This window comes from Podarcis tiliguerta (genome assembly GCF_965153285.1).
Source record: "Podarcis tiliguerta genome assembly, chromosome: 9".
Lineage (NCBI taxonomy): Eukaryota > Metazoa > Chordata > Lepidosauria > Squamata > Lacertidae > Podarcis > Podarcis tiliguerta.
Window position 1 is genome coordinate 46,462,397 of NC_139542.1, and position 27,971 is coordinate 46,490,367.

Below are 27,971 nucleotides of genomic sequence, written 5' to 3' on the forward strand. Positions count from 1 at the left end.
GTAACCAACAGAAAAGAAAGGGAACTTAATTCATAGTAGGTGTTCCTTATGAAGTGCTTATGCAGGGACAGCAGGAAAAAAAGACACCTGTTTTATTGTCTTTCAATATGTATATATATTTATAGAGTGCATCTAACACCCCATTGTTCTAGATACACACAGAACAAGACACCTTGAACCAGAATATAACAAAACCAAACAATAATTCATCTGTGCCAGTGAACAAAAGATCTTAAACACATGTACAGGTCTTGAGCATTGCACAACACTCACTTACACAACATTCTGTGAGAGTTTTTGGATTACAGTACACCTTCATTGCCACTCCAGCCTCCAGTCCACTGAAAAGGCTGTTGCTCCTGACAACTGCAGCTCCCATCTTCTTCTCTAGCTTCATCCCCCCTCCTCCAATGAATGAAGAGTACAGCAGATTCTGAGAGAGCGACAGCATTTAAATGGACAAACTCCCTTAGCAATAATACACAGGGGGCTGGGAAATGCTGTAACTGACAAAATAGCTGGATGACCCTGGAATCCCTGCATATTCCTGCACATCCGCTATGTGAGGAACAGTCCCCACAAAAACCCCTAAAGAAAGGTAGTATTAAATGAAGTGGCTGATCAGTGAACACTACATTAAAGTGTACAGCAAATTTCAAGAGTATTAGCAAATTCTATTTTATTTAATTATATTAGCCCCTCTCCATCAGGTTGCTCAAGGAATCCCAAATATCACTGGATTATAATGTAGCTTCAGTTGTGAGATATATATTAGTAAGTAAATGTTGGTTTATGCCCTCCCTTCCCCATCTCAACAGTTTTTCACATGAAACATATAGTAAAATACTTGGCTGCTTTTTTTTCAAGTTTTGAAAAATTAGTCACTACTTTATCTATACTGCAGGAACTCTTTCAACATGGTTGGCAACTGGAGCTGCGGTATAAGATGCAACCTGGCTTTTCCTATGTAGTTTCGGATACGTAGCCGACACAGTTGGCAAAGAGAACATGGAGTAGCTGTAAGTAGATAAAAAGAAAAAGAAATTGTGGCAATTCACTACTTCAATAATTTGCAATGTGTTAATTATATTACAACCTACAATGGAAGCCTTTGGGAACCTGGTACCCTCCAGATATTTTAACTTAAATTTCTCAACAGCCCCGGGCTGGGGATGATGGGAGCTGCAATCCAAAAATCTGGAGGTCACCAGGTTGACAAAAGTTGTTCTATGGTATGCCTAAACTCACAGTTGACTAGCATAACATTAAAAAACATAAATATTTCATGTGTTACTACAAACCACGAGGGCACTGTTACTTGCTAGTAGACTCTAAGATAACTTCCCCTCTAAAAGCTGAGCCATTTTGCTTCTCTCCCGACTTGTTGAGACAATATGTCTGCACTCTCTCTCTCTCTCTCTCTCTCTCTCTCTCTCTCTCTGTCATCTCTACTTCCTGCATAAATAAAGCCTTTGAACTCCAGAAACGGTAAGTGATCTTTCCAATCTAATTCCCCAAGCTGCAAACTCTCCTAACATATCTTACTTACAGAGGAGGTATTGAGGGTCTTTTGTTAAAACTGTATAAAAGAAGCTATGGTCAGCAGCCAAGTGCACCTCTCTAACCCCCGCAGCAGTTCTCAGTATATCAGCAGCTTCTTGACTCAGAATGGGAGAGAACTTCAATTTGGTTCACATTTAAAGGCAAACCTTTCACAGGTGCCATAGGAGGTACTGGTGGGCACCTCCCACTTGCGGGTGCTACATTGGCAATGCCTGTCTTACAGATGTGAAGATGTTTTATAATGGATGCAATTATTCAGGAGGAGCTTATCACTTTCCTCCTCATCCTTGATTAGAATGGAAATGCCCCCCCCCCCAAATGCAGGTATACCGTTTCAATGGCTGTGGGGGTGGGATTTCTGTTCTAATCATGTTTTCCAAAATGGGGGATATCACTGTCCCTTCAAATTTATGGCAATTAGTTTTATTCGGTTGTTGCTGTCATTTGCTCTGGTACTCACTGTTTCCAGAAATTATACATAGCTCTCCCCTAAAAGTGCCAAATCCAAATTTTCAAGTCTTGGTTACTACTCTGATATAAACATATCCCCTTTACCTTCTTGTAGAAGCAATACTGTTTCCACCAGACTCCGTGGAGTAGCTACATCTACAGGTCGTTCAAATTCTGTATTTTTGGCATTTATGTCTGCCCCAAACTCAAGAAGTACATTTGCTATTTCAGCACTAGACTGCTTTGCAGCTGCATGTAGTGGAGTTTCCAAAAACTTTCCTTTCTGTACATTAGCACCTATAGATTTAGAACAGGAAAAATAGGAATATATATTAATTAATGAGGAATTTATATTAATTAAATCAAAGCCAAATCACAATGTCTAAATTCTTGTTCTCAAAAATTAGATTCTTATTCTAAACACTGGAACCAAATACTTTATATAAAAGTATTGCTAAGGCTGTCAACAATTTTCTTAGTTTTGTTGTATATTCCCTATATCTGTTAAGGATAATGGATTGTAGTGTATACTTAGCTAGGAATGAGTAAAACCCTCCAGAAATTATTTGGGAGTAATCATGAAGATTAATGACTGGCAAAAGGTGCTCCAAGTAAGTAGCATAGCAGATATATTTTGTGCTAACTGTGGTTTTGGAATTGTCTTCAAGTTTAGATCCTTGTATAACACATGACAATAATCCAATACTGGCACGAATAATTCTGGATTATTTTTGACAGGCCATAGCTGGTGCACCAACTTTAGCTGTCTAAAGCAGGCATAGGCAACCTCGGCCTTCCAGATGTTTTGGGACTACAATTCCCATCATCCCTGACCACTGGTCCTGTTAGCTAAGGATCATGGGAGTTGTAGTCCCAAAACATCTGGAGGGCCAAGGTTGCCTATGCCTGGTCTAAAGGTGCTTTGTGCCACCAAGGCTATTTAAATTTGCATAGAAAGCACCAGATCTAATAGCATTCTCATACTTTGAAACTAATGCTTCAGAAGGGAGTATGAGCCTACCCAGAACAGGCCAAACCCCCTCACCAAGTCTTTGTCCTATCAGGATTGAATTTCAGTTTATTGGCAGTCATCCAATCCATTACCATTCCCAGGCACCCTTTCACATGAAATCTGATTATAAAAAGTTGGCAGGGATATCAACTGCTTGAGACAATAGGCTATGAAATTAAAATGCTTTTATTTGTGTTAAGAGAAAATTGTTTCCAAGGCTCAATAAACAATAACATTACTCTAAACAGTGCTTAGTCCTCATTTGTTTATAATCTCTTCCGGTTTTATGCCCCAAGTTGAAGACAAGTTGGCAATGACCTGGGAGTGGGCAACAAGAATAATTAAGAGTCTGGAAGACAAGGTGAGAAAGGGGATACCACAGGCTTACTTTCAGCTATGTGATGTGGATGCTGTTGTTGTCATCCTCACATTATAAAAGATCAGTGTGACTTCTGAGATTTGCTGAAGATGGAACTCAATCTTTAAATGAATGCAAATCTGAATTGTCATCATTTGAAATATCCTATATAGTGCATATAATGCAGGCTAGTTATGGATATTGTATATTCCTATTCCTAGAGAATTTTAAATTAATTGGCTCTAGATTAAGATATTCATCTTAAAACCAGGTTGTTTAAAATAAATACAATGTAAGTACGGTAAGTGAGAAGAAGGAGCAAATGACACTTAATGTAATTATTGTGGGTGCGTCATGATTTTAGCTAAACAAATTTTTACTAATCGTCTTGGTTCAGTTGGAATTCTATACATGACCCAAAATTATATGTATAATTTGACTCTGCTCTGGACCATAAGGTTATCCTTGTGATGGACAAGGAAAGGCCCAGTCTGTGTATGAGTCAACAATAATTCCAGCACATGCTAGTCATAAGCAAGAGGTTGTGCCATGACCCAATTAATTCCAGAATCCAGGATCTAATCTAATGCAACATACCCTTAATTCAGCAAAAAAAAAACCACACAAAACCCACTGAGAATAAATGATTATCAACTGGAAAGCATAACATGTCCTAATTAAATTAACTAATCCTTTTGCCCATCTGGAGAAATCCAAGTCCATTCTCTTTTTCGCAAGGTGGAGGCACATTGTTAACAAACTGAGGTCATCGGGGCAAGAATATTCCATTTACATTTCTTAAGAATGTCAACGCTCACCCCCTTCTTTGTCAACAGGAAATGTAGCCTTGGATGTCCTAAGAATTGTTCACTCATGTACTTTGCTGCTAAACGGTAGTCAACAAGTCCAAGCCTTATGTGAAAAGCTCCTTTTGCATTCAGGGTTTGGCAGTAAGAAGATTTTTCTCTCTCTCTCCCCCCCCCCCCCAATAACTGGGTGCACATGGCATCCCCCAACTTGTTCATTTTATTGGGAGGCTGCTCCACGTCAATATTTTCTAAGATGCACTACTCCTGTCCTGGTATGTGGAAGTGTGCTGCTTCTTTCATTCATTTAGGCTTTAGCTAGGTTGTGTCCTTACCTCTACCTGCTCCATGCTTCCTTGTCTCCAATCCATGTTTGTTAGTTTGCTTTTGGAATTAGTCAGGACCCTTTACAGAGAGGTACCAGCCAGTATCTTACTAAAGGGGAATGTTTTGCTGTCTTTAACAGGGTTCCTTCTTGTCATAACAAGAATTCCAGAAGCTGGAGCATTACCATCTTATTCCTTTCTCACTGGGACAGGTAACAACAACAATCTCAACCTTAGCACTCTTCTCTGTGACTTGTATTTCCTCCAGTCTAACTCCAACCTGGCTCTCATGAGACAAAAAAACTGCTATTTTACATATACAATTGTACCTTGGTTTTCAAACAGCTTAGTTCTCGAACATTTTGGCTCCCGAACGCCGCAAACCCAGAAGTGACTGTTCCTGTTTGCAAACTATTTTTGGAAGCTGAATGTCCGACGGGGCTACTGCGGCTTCTGATTGGCTGCAAGAGCTTCCTGCAGCCAATTAGAAGGTGCACTTTAGTGTCCGAACGTTTTGTAATTCAAACAGATTTCCAGAACTGATTCCGTTTGACTTCCAAAGTACGACTGTAACCTTTTCTACTCCCTGGGACTTTCCCTTTCCACATAGCAAGGCTGTGTCTTTAAAAACTGTTAGATAAATCTCTATTCCTTTCCTTCTGTCTCTGTAACATCAATTAAGTAAATGTTCCTGGCAACATGTGGCTGGGCTCACATGTTTATGCATTATTAACCTATTATTTTCTGTACTTTTCTGTAGTGGCATTTCAAGTCACAAAGCTGTTTTTGCTGCTATTTATTTGTTTTACATTGGCATGTTGTCATCTTTAAACCTTTACTCATTTTAAAATAAACTGTGGTGTGCCTATTGTTGGCTCCTCAGAGCAAGCAGACTAGGATGGTCCACACTAAATCCCTCAAATTTTGCACGGTTATAAAAATCAATGTAATTCTGTCTGTGCACACACAATCATCTCCAGTAAATATCTCAAGAAAGATGACCTCAAGATTATCCTTTTAGGAAAATGCATGTGTTAGGATATGTGTACATTTGAATGTTTACACTTGCACCCTAGCAGATAAGGTAGCAAAACAAGGTGATCAGATCAAATGTACTAGGTCATTCATAGCAATACAATACACTATGCATTACAGTGAAACTCTGGTCCAGTTTAAGAAGCAAAGTAAAAATATATTAATTAACCTTATGTACCTGAATGCAGTAGCTTGTGTACACATTGTTTCTGCTGTGAAATGCAAGCCACGTATAGAGGTGTTCCCAGGTGAGGAATATCTTGGTCAACATCTATGCCCCGAGAGATCAGCAGTTCTAGACAGTCACTATGACCTAGTGAAAAGAGAGTGCAATTCATCTCTCATACTAGGAATTGGATTTACAATGTCTGATGTAGTTTTTGATTCATTCAGCTAGTCTCTTTTCTTACCTCTGCTAGCTGCTTCGTGAGTTGGAGAAGGGAGGCATGTCTCCCACTGAGCTTTGGCACCATACTCCAGTAGAAGCTCTACGCAAGATGCACTTCCTCTTGAACATGCATTGAATAAGGGTGTCACTCCATCAATTGTTGTAGCATTCACCTAAAGTATTGGATATTGCTATGAGTAGAACTAAAATACTTGTTTACATATTATATTTCTGCTTTGGGAATATAGGTTGTCTCCCCCCTCCTCCCCCCTCAAACGATGAAAAATCAGGAGAATGAAAGAGTTGGCAACATGCAGATGATAAGAAAGGAACAGAGGTAGGAAACTTGTATACCACCTTGTAATGATGTTCAGTAAAATTTGCCATTGAAAGCATTGAATGCCCCCTAAGAGTCTTCCAGCCACAATATACATACAGTACATTAATATAAGTGCAAGATCTACAGCAGGGTATTCTTATGTTCTTACATACAGAAGAAAATCATTTTATTTAGAAAACAATACTTGCATTTGCTCCTGCTTCAAGAAGAATTCTTGCACATCCTACGTGATCTCCTAGGCATGCTTCGTGTAGTGGAGTCACTTGATCAATGGTCAGAGCATTTACATTGTATCCCTAAACAGGAAAAGAACTAACCGCTGTAAGCCAGTTTGTCCAAGTGACAGAATATTATAGGCAAAATATACTTTACTTAGCCAGCATAAGGTCTAAAATCAAAGGGTGAAATCTAATTGGTGCCCCCTCGTGCTCACAGAAGGGTTTTTGACCCAGCAGACACTTCCATTAGTAATTTTTACCACCTCCCACCCAGCTCTGGGGTTCAACAGCTCCTAATTTTGGGTGGATTCTGGGGTCTGCAAATATTGCCTCCCCTCTCCTTCCATTCGTAAAGCCCACCAAAAATATTTTGAAAATTTTTAAATTGTTAATCCAAACAAATGTTTTAGAGAAAACAGTGTTATAAACTGACTGGAGTAGTTACAGTAACTTTCCTGGCTTGGGATGGCTTGGGAAGCTGCAAGCTGTGAAGTTTAAAAAGTTCCCTCACTACTTTATACAGAGAGAAGGAAAGGAGGGGAAAAGATACTGTTCACTTTTCCATTTTCTAGAATGCCTCTCCCTGATATATAGCTATAAAATGCTACAGTTAGGGCTGGTACTAGCTCCAAACCTTATTCCTAGGGCCTCTCCACCTAGTTTTTCATATTAGAAGGTGCAGTTGTAAATACTGGAAGTTTTGATTTCCCAGGTCCTAATTTATATGTTAAGGCTTGCCTTCTTATCTCATACAAGCTATTGGCAAGCCTCTTTTTTTGGCAAATACCCCTACATGCGTAATCATGAAGGTGATTGTGGAATACAACCTAAATCCCGCACAGATTAATCATTCATTTCAGTGGATATATTCTAAGTAGGACTAGTGGTAAATACCACCTGATATAGTTGGCACTCCATGTGGATTGATGGCATTAGGATCTATGTATATAAAAAGGGAAGGATTATTTCCACCTGCAATCTCAGCAGCTGGGAGATGTGGTTTATGTCTTGTTATACTTTGACCCATATGCTCATGCTAAATTAATTCTACTGGTGGAAGAAGTGGGTTGATAGTGGGATTTATACATTAGAGCAGTTAATAAGATTGGATGGAGATTTTTTGTAATTTCCAATTTTGCTGTTTAGCTATCTTTTACCTGCTAGTGCTGAATGTCAGTAATTTTCATATTAAGACACTGGATTATAACAAAGAATGCGGGAGGGGAAACACACTGTGACTGAAATACTTTAACATTTTTACCTGTGCGATTAAAGTTTTCAGAGAAAGGAGGCGTCCCTGACTTGCTGCATCATGCAGTGGTGAGCGATCTGCCCAAGAACCTGTGGAACAATAAATACCACCATATAGTTTAAATTACAAAAAAATGGATATGTTTTAATTCATATAAAATAATAAACTGATGATCAATTTTACATTTAGACAACCCCAATCCTACATAATTCCTATTTAAATATAAACCCCATCCTTCAGTTTAAATATTAAATTAATTATTTTGTAAATGTAGAAAAAGATGATAAAATAAAATAAAAAAATATTCACACGGTCCCACCTGAAAATAGGGAACAGGATCTGGCCACTTCCTTCACCACCAACCCATAGGCCACTTTGACCATGATGTTGGGTGACCCAGCTTCATAGGAAAGAAATGGGAGTGCACTCAGTGTCTGCTCCTAATTCTTTCCTTTCCTCCTTTGCAGCCAGAATGCAAAAGAAGATCCCTTCCAAAAGGTGCTATCAGTCAGCACAACTCCTGTTGGGATCAGCTGCACTTGGGGGTTCTGGGGTTTTCAAACCCATTTTTGGCAGAGTTCTCAAGTGAGATATCCTGAGTGGAAGCAATCCTAGGGGTTTGCAATTGGTGCCAAATGTAAAAGGCACCAGATGCAAGCTTCACTTGCAAAGGAAGCTAAATCTAATTTCCCCCATCCCTAGCACACAGTTAATTGAGAACAAGTCTTATTGAGATCAATGGGACTTTCTTGAGTGTTAACACATTAGAATGGAAATGCAAGTTGACTAGTCAGAAGGTGGCTTGAAATATCTATAATCCAGGGTTGCTTCCAGATGGAGATTGCAATTCTTTGCTCTGCCTTGCAGAAATAGTGCTTTGTTTTGCAGTTCTAGGATGCTGCAGAAAGTAAGCAATTTCAACAGCAAAATGTAGGGTCCACCTTAATATAGGACCCAAATATGGTATTCATATGATGATAACAAAAACGTTGCCAAAAGTTAACATGAGAACTCTGGTGACCACCCATTGCATTGAACAGGTCTCTTCTGAGGTACATGGGTATCCTGGTACAATTTATGTAAGTTATCCTAAATCCACCTTTCGTTTATGCTAGAAAAGCAATCAGCACTTTAAAAATCCTAATCAATATCTATATCCGACAATCACAAAACAAGAAGAAAATGTTGCTCTTCTTGCAACAAATTATTAGCGGCTGCTGTTTACAACCACACTGACGCATCCTCACTGCAGAGAATTCCTCTCTCTCTTGTTCCAATTTGTTTTACTGCCAAATTGAGCTGCCGCCCTAAGACTTTGTTAAGATCTGCTGCACTGGGAAATGGTAGCAAGCATATAAAGTACCTTATTAACATCTCTCTAGCATTTTGAACTTTGGATAAGGAAACGATCCCAGATGCTAACTTCACAGATTTTTTAAAAAATCTGAATCCAGCATTGCAGTTGCCGTTCTACAAATCATATTTATCCTTATCTATGCTACATCTGCTATCTAATCCTGTGCCTCTTTTTACATGTGTTCACTTGTGCTATGCAGAAAAATGTCTGCACATTTCATTGCCGCAGTGACGCGATTTTATTTTTCCCGTGGTGCTGGAAAATAACCCAAGTCTTGCTTTGCACCAAGCATTCAGGGTATCGCTGCCCACTACTGTTCACATCAGGGTGTACACTGCAACATTCCTGGGTGAAAATGGAAACACTCTTCTGTACATGTTAACATCCCTATTTCAGTTTAAGAGGGTGTTTTGTCTTAAACTGGATCTAGTTCTTAAAGAACAGAGGAAGGAAATCAGTGGCCCTCCAAAGGTTATTGGAGTGCCTCCTTCCAAAATTTCCAGACAGCATGATCAGTGATTAGGGTTGATGGGTGTTGAAGTCCTGCAACATGTTGAGAACCACTGGTTCCCCACCCCTGTTATTATCTGTTTGGGTGGTTTGGAAGGAAGTAGTCCACTGGAGTTTTGCGTCTCTGTGTATACATATGTATAAATGCACTAGTCAAGAAGCATCTCCCTCCCTCCAAGGCAGCTAACTTCTAAAGATTATTATGGAAATGATAATGAAACCTGAAGTGCTCTTGAGCACACTAATAACATTTTTAAAAGCCACTCTCAAAGGGAAAAATAGGGTCATTGGGTTTCCTTCCTGGCTACGTTGGAGTGTATGAAACTCAGCAACTTGTCTTGGCTGGTAGTGACTTTTTGTGGTTGGTTCTACTGCAGACGGGACGCGGGTGGCACTGTGGGTTAAAGCCTCAGTGCCTAGGGCTTGCCGATCGAAAGGTCGGCAGTTCGAATCCCTGCGGCGGGGTGCGCTCCCGCTGTTCGGTCCCAGCGCCTGCCAACCTAGCAGTTCGAAAGCACCCCTGGGTGCAAGTAGATAAATAGGGACCGCTTACTAGCGGGAAGGTAAACGGCGTTTCCGTGTGCGGCTCTGGCTCGCCAGAGCAGCGATGTCATGCTGGCCACGTGACCCGGAAGTGTCTTCGGACAGCGCTGGCCCTTGGCCTCTTTGAGTGAGATGGGCGCACAACCCTAGAGTCTGTCAAGACTGGCCCGTACGGGCAGGGGTACCTTTACCTACTGCAGACAGACTTGCAGATTGTAATAAGACTACTGGTATACACTATGAATATTTATTTTAGAGAATTGTTGCATGTTTTTCAGTGACCTTCTGCTCTCATAGCTTTCCCATTTTTTTGTAATGGAGATGGGATTGGGTACCCAGCTGTCTCAAATAAAAAATATACCTTTTAGAAAGGCAGTTGCAAAAATACTCCTTATTCAAAAACAATCTCCCTATGATTCTTTTCTCTCTGACTGAAGTGCAAACTACTTCAAGTTATATTTAGACTCTGCATTCCAAGCCAGCTGGTATCTAATTTACTGGAGTATACAGTTCTGTAATACTGCAGAGATAAGGCTAAGAATTATAACGAACAGTCAAGTACAAAGAATGATTTAGAAATGTATACAGTACCTAAATCTCCATCTCCCCATGGCATTTCCAGCCAATCGCAATTATAAATCCGGCTCATGTTAAACAAGGAAATAAAACTCTTCCTTTTGCTGCTGCCTATTAATACACTTCAGCCATTTTAGAAGGAGCTCTGCACTCATTATAATATGAACTTTCACCTGTAAAGCCTCTGCAGTAAACAGATATCCAAAGCCCTGAGTTTAGGAATAAGCCAGCTTTCGTTGCTCCATAGAAACACAGTACATGAAATAATTCATAGTTTAAATATAATAATGCATGGCTTAAATAAAGTATAATTGTTGTTTCATTTTGTAATAGATAACGTGTTGTAGAATTGGGTCTGGATTCAAATCAAAACATCCACTATAAATTGATCAGGTGGTTTTCAGGAAAACAATTTCTTAGCTTCAGCTCAATAGGAAGAATTGTAATCTGCCTCACAGGATTGTTGTGGGAGCAAATGTAATAAAAGCTGCAAGTCATTTTACAAGTTAAACGTGTAATAAAAAAGTATCATTTTCATTATGAATATGGATTGTTTCCAATGGGTCTGAATCAAAAATCAAATGAAGCTTTGTCTAATAAATTATGCCAAACATAGTCTATATGAGCTGTTACCTGTCATATCCATAGATATTTATATATAATAAAAAGTTTATCTACATGACCCCTATATATGACCCATCTACATGACATTATAAGACAATTAGTTTTATGCACAATTTGGCAAAAGCAGGTATTGTGGAAGACCTAAGTTAATATATTATAGGATTATATGGTTCTCATTAATTAGCCATGCTAGAAGGGAAGCCCAACATGTAAGATCAGCTTTTATTTATTTATTTATTTTATTTATTTCATATTTATATGAAATTTATATAGTTTGATTGGGAAAAAATCTCAAAGTGGTTTACAAAAAAAACAACAACAAAATTCAATAAGAAGAATTAACAACAATAAATCAAGACTTTAGAAAGGTTAAAGTAACAATAAACTAAAAACAGATTAAAACCTGCAACAACTTTCTAAATATCTGGGTTGGCTTAACCAAACAAAAATATTTTTAGAGGGCCCTTCTCAAAGGCGCCTGCCTGATTTCAATAGGCATGGAATTCCAAAGTGTAGGTGCTGCCACACTAAAAGACTGAGTTCTTACAAATGTGAAAATCGGTATTATGTGGCACTTGTAACAGTGCCAATTCTGCTGATCGAAGCAGTCGAGTAGGTGCATATGAGATCTTGTCGGTAGAGACATTCCATCTCCATTTACACTGATACAAGATGGGCTTTTGTAGGCATGGCCTGTTTACCCCCATGCTGCAGTTGTCCTCAAAAATGTGGGTGAATGATTGGCAGCCCAGCAGGAACTGTGTGAGGATGTTGATGCTTCCTTAAGGTGAGAGGGTTGCTAAGCTTAATGGACCCAGAAGTGATGGGTAAGGAATTTGTAAGGGAAGGCTATGGGGACAACAATACCTAAGATTTGAGAGAAACAGAAATAATTTTTCCTCGTTAGCAAGCATTTGCCCATCTGCAGCAGGGAGAGCAGGGGCTGTATTAATTCAGCGGTAGAGTCCTTGCTTTGTGGACAGAAAGTCTCAAATTGAATCCCTGGCATTTTCAGGCAGGACTGGGAAGGACTCCAGTCTGATACCCTGGAGAGCTACTGCCTTTGAGTGTACGTAGTAGACTATTCAGAACTAGATGGAAGACTGCAAGGCTGTTTCCTGTTCCCATATACCTTTCCCCCATTCAGGAGCCATGTTAAAGTTATTGCACAATGCTCCTTATAATCTCAGCATGTGAAATTCTAATCAAACTGTCCAAAATTAAAGATATACCACATGTTTATTATGAATATCTCCTCTCATCTTTCCTTTTCACCATGACAACAGACATGATCTAGCAAAGAGAAGTACTTTTAAAACCAATTTATTTCTGTTGGAAAGAGACAAGCACATGCTTGCCTTTTCCAACAAAATCAGTAGGAATTGGCGTTGTATTTATCTTATACAGAGCTTTAAAAAGTACCCTAATTAATTTGAAGGTGAAAGGAGCTTGAGAGATCTAGAAAATGTAAAATATATTGTACAAGATATATAGTGCATAAAAGTATACAGGTCTATTCAGAAGACAGGCCTAATGGGACTTCTTTCTAGAAACTGCAGCCTAAATATGCATTGAAATACTTGCAAGTAATCAGATAAATAGCACCATTACTATTTTAATATTTATTATGTATGATTATAATAATAGATAATTGGTTCTATGAATATCCTAATGCTCACATGCCAATCTTTCCACTGACACATGCCAATCCATTTAGGTTTTTTGAATCTGCCATCTTAACCATGAGCAATAAAGCCAAGCTCCACAGGATGTGACAGATCTGTAGTCATATCTCCCATTGTTTCTATTCTTAACTTAAAATATTGGCTGAGGGCTCAAATTTGAATTTGAGGGAGTGATGCTTAAACTTTCTGCACAGTTTTCTCAACCTAAATTGTACCCCATTGAGTGGCTATTAGCTTTGTAGCAAAAGAAAAATGCAGGGACCTCTATCTGCCACCCTGTGAAGTTTGGGGAGATGTTTTTGATCAGGAAATCCAGACTAGGAGGATGATTGAATCCTGTTTTCTCAACGCTGCTGCTCCAGGACATCAGCTAGTGTTTAAAGATTTGTTGGGAGATATGATGGCCATGAATCTCTGGTGTCTCATGTATTTTAACCTACTGAAGTGGGCTGGTTAATGGATTTATACAGAAACAAACTTGTAATCTGTCGCCAATAAAATTCAAAGCTATAATAATGCCTTCTAAAGATTCAAATTCTACCCTTTAACAAAATGGCAGTTATATTAATAGCAAATGATATCTGCAGCGCTCCTTGTTTAAACTGACAAGTTTTAAGTGACATACCTGTATCATTCCTCTTCCTCTGACTAGAAGTATAAGCTTGATCTACTCTGTGAAGCACTGAAAAGCTAAGTATGTTCAATTTACATTTATTTACATTGGAGGGATTTAAGCATGTGTTTAAGCGAACCGTTTAAGTTGATGGTGCTTAAAAATAATTTGTGTCATATAAACATATAAATGCTGTATGTTAGTACAAACAGGTATAAAGGTTGGGTTGACTTAAAAGGGTGTGGACTGCTGAAAAGAGACCAAATTTTCTGCAAGAACGACATTCAGCTGTGCCTGCTGATACAACAGACTCGCGGGGAAAGTGAATTGCATGGGAGGGGAAAATATCACAAGAGAAAGGGTTAAATTGCTCCTTCTACAGTACTGCAGGGATGCGTGTGGCACTGTGGTCTAAACCACTGAGCAATGGCGGAGGAAGAGGAGTGGTGGAGGAGTGCCCTGCCCCTGGCAGCGCGATCCAGGCAGGGTGCCACCGTGGCTGCCCCCCCACCCGTGCTGGGCACCACGCCCCCGCAGGCTATGCACCCCACCCCAGGATGTGCGCCCCACCCCCAGGATGCACTCCAGCCCCGCTCCCATCTACTCTCCGCCCCCCAGTGCTGGAACATGAAGCTCTGCCACTGCTACTCAGCCTTTTGGGCTTGCTGATCAGAAGGTTGGTGGTTCAAATGCCCACAACAGGGTGAGCTCCCGTTGCTCGGTTCCAGCTCCTGCCAACCTAGCAGTTCAAAAGCACGCCAAAAAGAGAGAGGTGCAAGTAGATAAATAGGTACCTCTCTGGTAGGAAGGTAAACGGCGTTTCTGTATGCTGCTCTGGTTTCAGTATTCCGTTGCACAAGATGTGGCTTAGTCATGCTGGCCACATGACCCGGAAAAACCATCTGCGGACAAACGCTGGCTCCCTCGGCCTATAAAGTGAGATGAGCCCCGCAACCCCAGAGTCGTCTGCGACTGAACTTAACTGTCAGGGGTCCTTTACCTTTTTCTTACAGTACTGCTGTTTAGGTGTATTTCCTACTCCTCCTACATAATTTCTTTCAAAAGGAGTCTAACACCAAGGTATTCTGACAGCATTCATATGCCACATGCTCTGATCTCACAGTCTATGTGGTTTGGATCAGGATTTTGTTCTGTGCACACAACCCCCTCCTCTGACACATCTAGCCTAATGTAGCACATTCTGGCTTGTCAAAACATACTCTTATTGATGTCTGAACCAGCAAACTAGAGGTGATTCCTCCAAATGAAGATTGTCAATTGTATTTTGCAAACTTGGCTTGGTGAGGAAATGGGAAGGAAGGAGGCATGTTCTTCTTCCCAGTCCTCCATACAACAACTGGAGGGTTGAAGTATGTGGTATCTGAAAGCAGCCACTGTGCATTACATACCAAAGGATCTGCTCTGAGTGTGACTAACATTGGATTTTGCCTGGTGCCTTAAAATGATCATCTTAATATGAGTTTCAGATTATTAAACTCCAGAATGCAAAATGTTGTTGAATTTGACCTTTTGAATCTGGTAATGCATCAACTACAAGAATTAGGCTTGTTTGTTTATTTTAAACCTATATTATCTTACATAGATATCCTCTTATAGATAATATATCCCATCTGTTGGAAAAGGCTTGGCACTCACTGGATGTTTGTGGAGCACTAAATGTGTATATTGCTAGGATAAAATACATAAACACCCTGTTTATATCTATGTAGGGGGAAAGTCTCATCCACTTTGCCTAGATGGATTAGGGTGTGTATCAATATGATACTCTTAAATTACCCCATTCAGTTAATTTAACATCCCATTCTACCACGTCTGCAGCAACCACAGCCGCCTTTTCTACAAATTGCTCCATTGTTAGAAAAATGTAGGGCAGCTACCTGGGCTTCTAACACATTCACGAGGCATTGCAAAATGGACTTATTTGCCTCTGTGGAGGCTGCCTTTGGCAGTTTTCCAACAGGCGTTTATGCCTTAATTTGCTGCAGTTGAGACCCGTTCCAATTGGGAAAGCTGTGGTATGTCCCAGCCTAGTGGTCTCATGATAAATAGTATGACTGGCACTTCCCTTTACCCGTGGATAGTAGTGCCACAAGTTGTGGGGGCATTGCAATGTTAGAGGATGGAAAGCTACCACTGGTGGTAAAATGCAGAATACACCCACTGGATCCAAAGACCCATAGATCCCTGATGTGCCTGATCCTAGGCTAGTGAAGGGGGAAATTGTGAAGTTACCTGCTCCCCACATTCCACCATGGTTTGCACAATCTGATGGGGCTTCGGATGTGGTGATAGATCTGTCACAACATTCCTCCCTTCCCCTCAGACTCCAGGTAGGATTGTTCTGCCCATGACTAGTAACACCTGGGGGCAGGGAAATTGGCATGGAGAAAATGGGTAAAAACCTTCTCCTCTGTGCCACAACCCAAATCTGAATCAGAGCCTCCATGGCAGCTGTTGTTTTTTTAAGGGGGGGGGGGGTTCCAAGCCCAGAATTCTGGGTTGTGGTTAGTTAGCATCACATCTAGTTTGACCCTAAGCTGGAACCAAATCTCTAATAAATGAATCTATATATTTCAATAATGATTCCAAAGTGGAACCCAATCCAGAAATAAACTGATACTCAGGTGGAGGGGACCCAGGTTTTTTGATTTTTGGTAGCATACAAATGACAGGAACTTATAACAAATTTCACAGCTCCTTTCATAGTTATTGCAAACTTATTTTGTATGCATCACAGTGCTTCTGAATGCAGGCGCACACAGACAGATTATATAATATTAACTAATATCTGCAGTATTTGCATGTCACATGTAGTTCTTCCAAGGTCTCCTGCCTTGTTTACCTCCCCATGTATATTTACAATTTACATATAAGGTCACTCCAGCCCTTCAGATCTGTAAACAGTCCCTGGTACTTAGCAACACTGGCATTTGGTTTGCTGTATATTGAATGTGACTTCAACATCTGCAAAAGCATACCTCAGACAAAACATGCTGTAGCTAATTTCACACTAAAAGAAAACTAGATTAAAGCTGTCTATATCTTTCTATGGTAATACACTAACACAAATGAGTATTTACATTGAAATATTTAATTTAGGAAAACAGTCACGATATAAAATTGATGTTGCAAAAATGGTTCACATTAGAAAATTCTGGAGCCTCCATCGGCTTGTTGAAATGATTGCTGTACTGACCTTGACTGGTGAGAATACCCCAGCTAGCTTTTCGTTTCGCAGAACACTCCCCTATGCATTCTAGGCTTCTCTTTGAGAGATTCTGTTTAGTGCAGCTCCTCTGAACTGCAGTGTTTGTGGACATGATTTTAACGTTCTCTTCCCTCCTGCCAAAGCCTGCGTGTCATTAATGCAGATGCTCTTCCCTCTGGAATGTCCACAAAGTGCTAACTGCTCTCGGCCCTCCTTGTCATTTTCTCACAAGCTGTCTGGTTGTACTTGCAGTAAAATAGCTACTACACCATCCTGCAATATTTACTAGCAGGACGGGCAGCTAGAGTGAGGGAAGGAAAGGATTGCATTGGCATGTTCTATTTATAAAACAAGAAAGAATCAGCTTAGCTGCAGCCTGGGTCTGTTTACACGAGTTAAAATGGAAGAGGGTGTTTGATTCCTCCCCCTCGCTTACACTTGTCCTAGAAAGACAGACTTCCCTGCTTATGTTGGTTCTCCATTTGTAAAGGGGGGGGGGAGGGCACAGTAGGGATCTGTCACCCAGAAATGTTTTGAAAGCAAGCATAATAACAACTGTAAAGCATTTTGCAAATTAATTTATAAAGCAATTTTTGGCCATTTTGCAATGGGCAGAGTATTTTCAAGTTTTTACTGCAAAACTGAAATATTAATATTGTAATGGGCAAGGTTCTTGAGTGGAGGTTGTAACCAGATCTAGGTGCTTTTGGAGGAAACAGATTTTCTAGATCCTTCAATCGGGGTTTCAGCCCGGTTTCGGCACAGAAACTACTTTGGTCACCCTATATGATAATCACTGCTGGGAGAGAGACAGGGGAAATGTGTCCCTATTATTTTTTCTCGACCTCTCAGTGGCTTTTCATACCATTGACCATGTTATCCTTGTGGAGTTGCTGTCTGAGTTAGGGCTGAGTACCACCGCTTGGCGGTGGTTCTGGTCCTCCTTGGATGGTCGTTTCCAGAGAGTGATGCTTGGGGAGTGCTCCTCAGCTCTGTGGAGCCTTCAATGTGGGGTTCCTTGGGTTCAGTTTTATCCCCTATGCTGTTCAACATCTACATGAAACCGCTAAGTAAGCTTATCAGGTGTGTTGGAGTACGTGGTCAGCAATATGCTGGTGACACGTAGCTCTATTTCTCCTTTCCATCTGCAGGTGTGGCAGTGGATTTGCTGGACCTTTTCTTGCCTTGGCAATGGACTGGATGAAAGCCAACAAACTGAAGCTCAATCCAGATAACACTGAGGCACTGTTAGTGGGCAGTTCCCTAGACTGGATGGAAAGGAGGTTGCATGCTCTAGATGGGGTTACACTCCCTCTGAAGGAGTGAAGCTTAGGGGTACTCCTGGATCCTTTGCTGTCTTTTGAGGTTCAGGTGGCCTCAGTGGCACAGAGCTTAAGAAGATGGCCCACTTGTGACCCTATCTGAACTGGGATAGCCTAACTTCTGTCATCTATGCTCAGGTAACCTCTAAGTTATAACGCATATATGTGGAGCTACCTCTGAAGATTCTTCAGAAACTTCAGCTGGTGCAGAATTTGGTGGTCAGGTTGCTGATTAATATTTTGGCCTTTTAAACGTGTTGGGGGGCGTTATTCGTTTGCTCTTATTTTTGTTTTATTATGTATTCCGTGTTCTCTTTTTGGGTTGTGAACCACCCTGTGATCTTCAGATGAAGAGCAGTATACACATTTAATAAATAAAAATGATAACATTGTGAGATATAATAATGTTGATGATTTTATTATTTATACTCTGCTCATCTGGCTGGGTTTCCCCAGCCACAATTTATGGGGGAAAGGACTAAGCATTAGTAACAGTTGTAAAGAGCTATTAAACTACCTTCTCATGCATTGACCCAAACAGGAGCATAAACTGTAAACGTTAGTAAACCAGAGCAAATACTCTTTTGGCATGGCACTAAATAACCTCCTTGTAGTGCTGGAATAAAATCTTCATGAACAAGCAAACAGAAGAGACTAATCTGGGATAAAGTTACAACACAGATTAACCAGAGTAATGATCTTATTACAGTAGTGGTATCCCCAGTAAAAGAAGCTACTTATCTTGTGGTCCTGTTTAACTAACTTAAGCTTTTCTAGGTGCCAATGCATTTATGATTCCGGCCATAAATATTAGCAAATCTAGTGTTGTCTACAGGATAGATTAAGGTGGGGAGTGGGACACTTGCACCTGGGGGCCAAATCGCAGATCTTGAACCTTTACATCAGGCATAGGCAAACTCGGCCCTCCAGATGTTTTGGGGACTACAACACCCATCATCCCTGACGACTGGTCCTTTTAGCTAGGGATGATGGGAATTGTAGTCCCAAAACATCTGGAGGGCTGAGTTTGCCTATGCCTGCTTTACATTTTCTCCCCTTTCTGGCCCCTCTCTCAGCCCCCCTTTTCTCCGGCCTCATTCTCATTGCTGCTTTTTTCAACCAGATTTTTTTTTAATGGCGTCTTTTATTCATTCATTTTAAATTCTGCATACGTGTGCAGGAACATGCTTATTCTGGGAGATAGAAAAGCTGAAAGTATTTGATGAGAAAGGTGTTCAAAAGTCTGCTTACCTTTTCTGGTGGGCGGCATTGTGGCCAGGCATCGGGCTCCGCAGTGATCCGGCTGGGGGCAGAGATTGACCCCTTCATTGTCACTGCCCAGCTATGTCATCAGCGCTGGGTGGGGCTCTGCCCAGGGGCAGCCCCGCTGACGAATCAGTGCTAGCTGTAGGCGTGGCCACAGGAAATTTAAACCGCAGCACGGCCAGGGGCCATTCAAGTCCTAGGCCTCCCCCTATTGGTGCTTTACCCTTAGCTGGTCTCCCGGCAGATGGGCAGGAGTCAATATATAGTCTGGCTTCACCCAATGCCTAAGCCAAACCACTCACATCTATAACTGATAAAGTTGTGGCCTATTCAAACCCATAAGCCAAAATCCACTTGTCTGTGTGGAAACTGCGGTTCATGGGGCCTTGGCACGCAATCAATGGTATGGCTTATGCCATACTTTGAACCGCTCTCCTTCCCTATTGTGAGTGGTGGTGAGTGTCAGGTTGATTGTTTTACTTCTCATTCACTCTGGATTTTATTGGGGAGGGGGAGGATAAAAATGATGGACAGTAAAGGCCAGAAGGAACAACTGGGCTAGCCCATTCAGCTTCACTGAACCAGTCAACCTCTTGCCACATGCCTGCTCTCTGTCTTAGTTGGATGGTTTAGCAGATCCAGCCCCTATCTTAGCACACAGATCCTCAGACCTCCTACATGAATGAAAGGAGCCATCTCACATAACTACTGCTGAACAAAGCAGCAACAGCTACCAGATACAGACTATGGGGAAGGGCGTGTGTGTGTGTGTGTGTCTACATGTACATGTGAAAGAGAGATTATGGTCTGTCTGTGAGACAGAATGGATGAATGAGCATATATGAAAGGGAGGATGCAAACCTGCATGGGAAAAAGAAGGAAAGAGATCTGCTTTGCATAGATTTTGAGTTCTTTGCCATAATCTGAAAAAAGACCAGAAAGTATCTCAGCTTCTGTGTTTTCTAGAAGGCAATTAATTAATTTTTAATAATTTGTTGCATGCAAGTGCATTGTGGGTGCGGTTTATTGTGAACATTAGATTCATCTGCTTGAGTTATAAATGGAATTTTAGTTTTTCCTTTGTGACACCGTTGGAATCTGGATTGTGTAAGAATGATATATGATGATGGCTTGATATCATGGATGAATGTATTGTTTGGTGGCAGGGAACAAGTAAACACATGGAACAGGTCTATACCTAGATTACACAGTGTTTTCACTTGTCTTCTGCCCATGAGTACAGGGCTCTACCCCAGCTACTGTCCTTTGAGACTGCCAGCAAGAATGTGATTTGCATATTGCCAAAAAGAGGATATATCACCTGAAAAAGGACAATAGTAAATATTTGCTTGTGTTTTTCATATGCTAATTTGTATTTATAGATGCAGATTCAGAATGATTTAATATAATTTAAAAAGAAATACAATTCATCTCACTATAATGAGAAAGACTGACTAGGTGGCCTGTCTGTTCAGTCTGCTGTCCAGGTGCTAATTGTTGATAGGGAACTTCAGGGTTCCTGCTTTCCCTTATGGTTATTTAATGTTAAACTGGTCTTGGACCAGAAAACCTTCAGAGAGAAGACTGCCCTCTGTAAAGTATGGCACATAGCTGCTTTACCTGTCAGGCTTTGCCCCAGGACCCTCCCAGGTACTAAAGCGTTATCTTTCAGGAATTGATGGCCCTAGACATTACACGGTCAGAAGGCCTTGACCCTCTATGCAGCATATGCAATAGAATCCATGCCTACAAAAATGCACAGTAAGTCAGAGTAAGGAAGGGAGAAAGCAGCCCTGCATGAATACTACATTAGGGATGCACATATTAAGAGATTTTATGTCTTTATCCACAAGTTCAAGATCTTGACAAGGGAAAGTCCACTTCAAATGGGGAAAGTGGTAACCCCAACCATCCATATGAATGCAACTAACTCATTATACCTCAACAAATCTCTTTTTTAAAAGATATTTTTATTGAAATTTTCAATTATACATTTTCCACCATTAAATACCCACTATTATAATAATACATTCGTTGACTTCTCTTCCTCTCTTTCCATGGTTCTTTTCTTTTCATGGTTAATTTTCCCATTATTACTGCATATTCTGTTACAACCATTACAACCATTTAATTCCATCCCTCTTTTCATATTACCTCATCTTTTTATGCTGTTGAATTTACCTTAATCCTGCTAGCGTTTTCACTTGTTTACAATTATTTCCCAAATATTCTACCAAGATTTTCCATTCCTCTTTGTAGACTCGATCTTCTTGTTCTCTTATTCTGCTGGTTAGGTATGCTAACCCTTATATTTCATCATTTTAAGTTGCTATTCCTCCTTCTTAGGGACCTCTCCCACCCTCCATTTTTGGGCTAACAAAATCTGAGCTGCTGCAGTTGCATACATAATTCCCCACCCCACCCCCGACTTCTGGGAACCTCCATGTGCACCATTCCTAAAAGGAATGTGTAATGGTTCTAGGGATTGCTTGTGCGTAAGTTGTCTTTACTCATGGCTAGGCTGCATGGTTGAACCCTTTCTGACAGGACAGCATCTATTCCGTGGCTGCCTCAGTCGCTGGCAGAATCCGTCAGTGGGCGTTTCTTAAACCGCTTCCCACATAAAAGCTGTTTGACGCCCAGTCTCCTCCCCCGTTGCCTGCGCGAAAGCTTTCTGCGCAGGGTGGGTGTGGGCAAAGGAGCACTTGTCCCCTCTCCCTGGTCTCCTGCGAAGAGTCCTGGAGCCACCTCTCCGATTCCTCTATCTCCTCCCCTTCTCCACTGATGTTACGCTGATTACCTTCCCCAGCGGATGGGCTATCCCTCCTCCTACTAGGACCCTCTCCACCATCGTCCGGGAGCCCCCTCACCGCCTCCCGCTCCGATGGCAGTTCCCTGACAGAATGCTTCTGGGTTTGGGGGGATGTTATTTTAAACCATTTTTTCAACTCATTATAATATCTCAACAAATCTCTGTGTATTATTCATTTGGTGGACATGTTTTTTAAGAAAAGAGCTCATGTAAAACCACAGTGCTCAACTGTTAACTACACAGCTTAAGAAAAATAAAATGCTAAATCCTACTGTTTTTATATGTTGGGTACCGTGTGCCATATTCCTTTCATGACCACTAGAGCTCTATTATACCTAGAAAGCTAGGATGTTCCTATATAGTTTTTATTAATAGAACTATGATCTATCTGGAATGTGAGCTGAGAAAACATCTTGTACTATTTTTCCTCGCCCAACAACTGTTGTTGAGTGACATTATCAGTTGCAATTGTTAAACAGGGTAGTAGGAAAACATTACTTATCATTCCTAACTGTATGAATGCCATCAACCTCTTCAGATAACACATCAAGAAATATGAGCTTCTATGGAATTTCCAGAGCTTATGGGGACAATTCATAGGTATGACTAATAAAGGAGATGGGTGATGTAGGTTGCAACCCTGTGTACAATTACCTGGGTATAAGTCTTATTGAACTCAATGAGGTTTACTTCTGTGCAAATCAACCTTTGCTTAGGAAGGGGGGGGGGTCCCTGCCATTAACCCACAATTTCTTGTGTGGGTTTATGTCACAGTAATTATACATTACTCAGAAGTAACCCCTGCTAAATTCCATGGGGATGGCTCCTTTGATACATTCACATAAGGTCATTGTTGTGGAGAGTCATCAGCCACTGTATTATGGGAGTTTTATCTCCACTCTGCACAAAAGGTATATATTTTGACATGCAATAGTAAATGACCATTTTGCGCATGTTCAAAGCACATATGACCATGCACATGCGCACCACCATGAACCCGGAAGTGGCAGGAAAAGTGTGCGTAATGGGGTAGGCTTAAACACGCTCTGCCACCACGCATGATGATCTGGAATACAACCTCTGTGCAAATCAGGGATTGCCTATATCTGCAAACCCCCAACTCCCAACCTAGGGAGTCATCCAAGGAGAATGCCCAGTGTAGAGGTTCCCCATGCATGTACTAGAAAGAGGAAAATAACATAATACTTTCCCCCTTACCACGCAAATCATAATATCTATAATCTTAATTGCAGCTGGAGTGTTGTTTGGAAGAACTGCACTTAGATCCTTGCAACAATTCAATCAACTTAACCTCTTTTGTGTCCAAAGCAATGTTGTAAGTATTGCCTAAAATAAGGATGATTCATTCTGTTGAGGGTGTATTTTGAACCACAAGGGAAACAGAAACCTTCAGAGTAACCTGGGGAAAAATTCCTTCCTGATTTGATAATGCTGTTGGGAATGTATCTAACTTCTAGCCATTCATTTCTATCAAAGGAAATACTCTTAGCACTTTAACACATACCCATCCCATCTAATTTCCTAATGTTAGTTGTTGCTATATTTTATGTCTAGAATCTCTTCCAGTCGCTCCAAGCGAGTGTTTTTGGAATGATTCCCATGAAGACATGCATTAGAATTAGCCATTGTGACAGCCATTCCCATAGGCTGGCACTGGAAAAAGCTTTCCCATAAAACTAAACTTGGAAGACCAGCTTCCATACAATATGTACTCTTAATAGGATGCGTTTCAGAAGCACTCCATTGGAAGCAAACATGTGGCAATGTCACCTCAGAGAAAGAGAAAATACTCAATTACAGGGAAATGAAGTATAATATATCTCATTAAATAGTATCCCATCTGCATTCAGCTCAGTTTTAAAACAGTATGAGGCTTATGTTCTGGGTTGTTGTTTTTCTGAAATCTTACTTATTTGATAATTACACTGTTTTATGATATACGACACCTTAAAATCTGATATGATGAAGGGTGGTATAAAAATGTTTTAAATAAATGGGAAACTTTCTTCAAATCTCTAGCTGTCATTTCCTGTTAAGAGCATTTTTAAGCATTTGATATTTAAATTGACTTATATTTACATTAGTTTATGTTGCAAACCTATTTTTTGTAGAACTACATTGCATTTAAATACACTGCAATAACAATATTTATACATGGGACAAATACAAGAGAGGCTCATGGATGTATTAGTGTCATGGATGGAGACATTCTGCACCCCTGCATATACTCATGAGGAAATACACCACATTGAAAATTAACTTCTTTCTTCAAACATAGTATTTGGGTCCATGATAGCTGGGACAACAACCTGTGAATTGGCATTAAACGATTCCCAATTGATAATTAAATATCACAAGCAGTTTGTAGGGAGGAGGCAGTTGCAGGCACTGGCAGAGGAAGAGTAGTGTGGGGGGAGCGCACCACCCCCGGCAGCGCGATCCCGGTGGGGTGCCATAGTGGCTGCCCTCCCTGCCTGGACTGGGCACCACGCCCCTGCAGGCAGTGTGCCACGCCCCTGGGATGCGCACCAGCCCCGCCCCCACCTGCTCTCCGCCCCCTGATGCCGGAGCATGAAGCTCCGCCACTGGTTGCAGGATTGTGTTAATAATTGGCTGGGTCAAGGGATGCCAAATGATTACTTCAGGCCTTGCCGCCAGATAAGAATCCTTCCTGGACTTGGACAATCCTTGGCACCAGCAACACCTCTGGCCCCTGCAATATCATGGGCAGAACTCGAAATCTTTAAACCTGGCTGCACCAAAGAATCAAGTGATCATAAATCTCATAATGTAAAATCCCGTACCCATTTGTTTAGAATTGATGGCCTCCTTTGACACACATACTTCTGGGATTTTGAGTCTAAAGAACTCAAAGCTGGCTAACAACACACAAATGGTACAGTGTAGCCGCCGCTTACACATATAGACCGCAGTTGCATATTACTTAGGAGTGAATTGCTGAATGCTGAAGCCTAAGAAAAGTGAGCTCTTTATATGTTTAGCTTGTGACATATATATACTTTTTTGAAGACATTTTCAAAAAATATCGCATCTTCATAATATAAATGTTTGAAATTTTATAAACCAGATGAAAAATGGATTTTACTACTATCTTCAAAAATATTAAGAATTAGGTTCCACTCTATATTATAGTTTTGCATTAAAAGTTGGATAGTGTTCTGGCACAAATAATCTTGGTAAACAAGGAGCTGTAGTTACCCTATGCAAGCATTATGAATGTCAGCCAGTACTTTATAGGCATTTTCCTTCCTCCATTTGATAAAAACAGAACCAGAGCAAATGAAGATTAATTTCACAATTTTAATTTACTATTTTAACATTTTACTCATGTTAGATTGAATCTGCTTTAAAGGTAATCATAAAACAGCCTATAGCTCAGTTGGTAGAACATGAAACTTTTAATCTCAGGGTAATGGGTTCAAGCCTCATGTTGGGCGACAGATTCCTGCATTGCAAGGGCTAGACAACTCTCATGGTCCCTTCCAACTTTACAATTCTGATTCTATGAAATACTATTCAGTGGGAAAATAAAGTGGGAAAATCTGGTCAGTAACAAGTTGCCTAAAGATTATGGAAAATTACAGATTAGTTTGCTTAAAGAAAAGACTTTTTATAAGTTAGCAGCTCAATAACAAGAAATGACAAAGGTGATAAAGGAAACAAAAGCGTACCTTGTTCTTGAGGAAGTCCATAAAACTCAGCAGCTATTCTTGCTGCCTCTTTACGGTTCCCTTTTACAATATAGAAATGGCTGAGTATTGCGAGGCTGATTTTCACAAAAAGCTTAAAGCAGAAAAGTGAAAGTATCGTGAAGTAGACATTGGATAGTTGTTGGGCAAAAGGACGATTTTCCTCTACGACAGTCATTGCTGCACAAGAGGCTTTGTCAGTGTTTAGATACAGCTCCGAAATATGTCGGTAAGATAGTATGGCTCCAGCCAGACACTCCTAGGGAACAGCTGGTGCTGAGGAAAAAAAATATCAGCTGGTCATGATGCTTGCAGCTCAAAATATGGGGATTATTTATACTGTACATAGCACTGAGTTCACTTGAGCTCCTGCTAGTGTGATGGTATTTCAGCTGGAGAAGAACACATATAAACAGTTTCAAACACTTTGAATATGACACTCCATACTAAAACAGTAGCTTCGTTCCACAGCTCACATATCTATTGTGTATAATCACATCAGTTTTACATCTGAAGAATAGTTGTCAAACGGTATGATTTACAACTTGTTCTTGTTTTACTCCACAATTTTAACCACCTGCTATCAATCTGAAAGAAGATTGTCACCCTCCCTCAAAACGTGATAAACACACATACACACTTTTGTTGGATCTTTTATTATAGTGATGTTCTTACATTTTCTCAACATATTTATTTTAAAAGGATGAGTTCTGTTTAATTAGAATGAAATGGAAAGCCAAGCCAGGAAAAAGGGCTTGGTGTGTTAACTAGGCTGTGCCTAGGACAGATCCCTGAAAGGGAAGAAAGCTGATGCAATTTTGGATACATTTGTCTATGCCTGTTATAATGAATGTTGTTTAACAGTTTGGATGTATGTTTAAACACCAATGGCTTTGCTTGAAATACCATTTAATATGAGCTTGTGCAACTAAGGCTGTGTTTCAGATTTCTACTAATGTACACATTCTCAAATACTAATATGGTCTTGAAAGCAGAGGTGTCATCAAGTTCTTAAAACACTTGGGACACAAACACATGATACAAATTTGTATATGCAAATATATATATATGCAAATTTAAGCAGACTTTCAAAGAGAAAGCTGCCCTGCAGGGAAAATGATTGTTTTGGGGTTTTTGTTTTTAAAAAGGGGATTGAGAAACTAAGGCGTGATGCAAAAGACTAGACTCTCTCCTCCACCAGGTCACCCCTGTTTAAAAGAAACAGAGTCATGTTTGCCTGATAGCTATTCCAGCTTTCTAGGGTTTGAAGCTTTGGGGTTTAGACAGGATGGCCCTGGCAAGTATCTCCTTTGTTAGGGATATTACAGATAAATGGCCTAGGAAGTAACTGGAGAATCATTTGGATTCTGTGCAAGAAATAGCCAGCTTGTGAAGACAAACTATGGTTTGGGGGGAAACAGAGATACTGTACCCAATTTCTTGGAGTCTGAATTAACAGCATTTTGTGGTGCTGGGTGTATTCTTAAAGATCTGATGTGGAAACAGTGAACTCTGATTGTCTGTTGGAATGTTTAAGCTGTACCTCCACCTAGCTTCAACCTGTATATTTGTGTAAAAAAACACAAAAAGCCCACCCTCAAACATAAAATGCCAATAACTCTGCAGTTGCCTTCTAAATCTTGGTAAGTGCTGTGCTCCTACACTTCAGTGCTTGGAGAAGTGGAGTGTGCAACGCTAATGTGAGCCTGTCCTCTTCAGTAGTGTGCGCAGAAGTAGTATTGCTTGTTTAAAAGCTTTAGGAAAGATAAATAATATTCCGTGCTTGAGTAATCTACAACCACTGACCCCAAAGTGAGCCTTTCATATCTCTTTCTCCAGGAATTGCATCTAGGGTGAGCCACTTCAGAGCCGCAGAGGTGGGTGGCAGCTTCAGTGCCTTTGTGATATCGCCAGCCAGTACACCAATCCATCTCTTATCTGACAGCTGTTTGCAG

The 27,971-nt window shown here is 40.6% G+C and overlaps 1 protein-coding gene and 1 long non-coding RNA gene across 7 annotated transcripts in view; one reads left to right on the forward strand and one right to left on the reverse strand.

The window, feature by feature from the left end:
- The window catches only part of LOC310685405, a 29,031-nt gene extending 1,060 nt beyond the window's left edge, over window positions 1-27,971 (forward strand). The window contains exons 3-8 of one of the 2 annotated variants that reach the window (XR_014515198.1): window positions 905-1,019; window positions 4,656-4,727; window positions 6,187-6,275; window positions 13,696-13,737; window positions 23,539-23,621; window positions 27,856-27,971. This is a non-coding gene — a long non-coding RNA (uncharacterized lncRNA). The remainder of the gene's footprint in view (window positions 1-904; window positions 1,020-4,655; window positions 4,728-6,186; window positions 6,276-13,695; window positions 13,738-23,538; window positions 23,622-27,855) is intronic. The other variant, XR_014515199.1, reaches the window with a different exon arrangement.
- On the reverse strand, window positions 91-27,952 carry ASB5 (ankyrin repeat and SOCS box containing 5). 5 transcript variants are annotated; one of them, XM_083457531.1, is made up of 8 exons: window positions 27,823-27,952; window positions 25,999-26,292; window positions 7,758-7,837; window positions 6,467-6,574; window positions 5,961-6,111; window positions 5,729-5,863; window positions 2,119-2,310; window positions 91-1,017 (listed from the first exon to the last, which is right to left on the reverse strand). In XM_083457531.1, the coding sequence occupies exons 2-8, from the start codon at window positions 26,192-26,194 to the stop codon at window positions 890-892; spliced, it is 990 nt and encodes a 329-aa protein (XP_083313657.1). In that variant the 5' UTR covers window positions 26,195-26,292; window positions 27,823-27,952; the 3' UTR covers window positions 91-889. The 5 variants fall into 5 exon arrangements, with proteins under 5 accessions (XP_083313657.1, XP_083313656.1, XP_083313660.1 ...); XM_083457530.1 differs by lacking the exon at window positions 27,823-27,952 and having other exon boundaries at window positions 25,999-26,336; XM_083457534.1 differs by lacking the exons at window positions 25,999-26,292; window positions 27,823-27,952 and adding an exon at window positions 19,459-19,661.

Excerpts from the sequence above, each read along its gene's own strand:
- ASB5 (XM_083457531.1), bottom strand. The coding sequence starts at position 26,194 with ATGACTGTCGTAGAGGAAAATCGTCCTTTTGCCCAACAACTATCCAAT. Across the intron at positions 7,838-25,998 it reads TGGACTTCCTCAAGAACAAG|GTTCTTGGGCAGATCGCTCA; the intron begins GTACGCTTTTGT and ends ATTGTTCCACAG. Across the intron at positions 1,018-2,118 it reads AGTATTGCTTCTACAAGAAG|CTACTCCATGTTCTCTTTGC; the intron begins GTAAAGGGGATA and ends ATCTACTTACAG.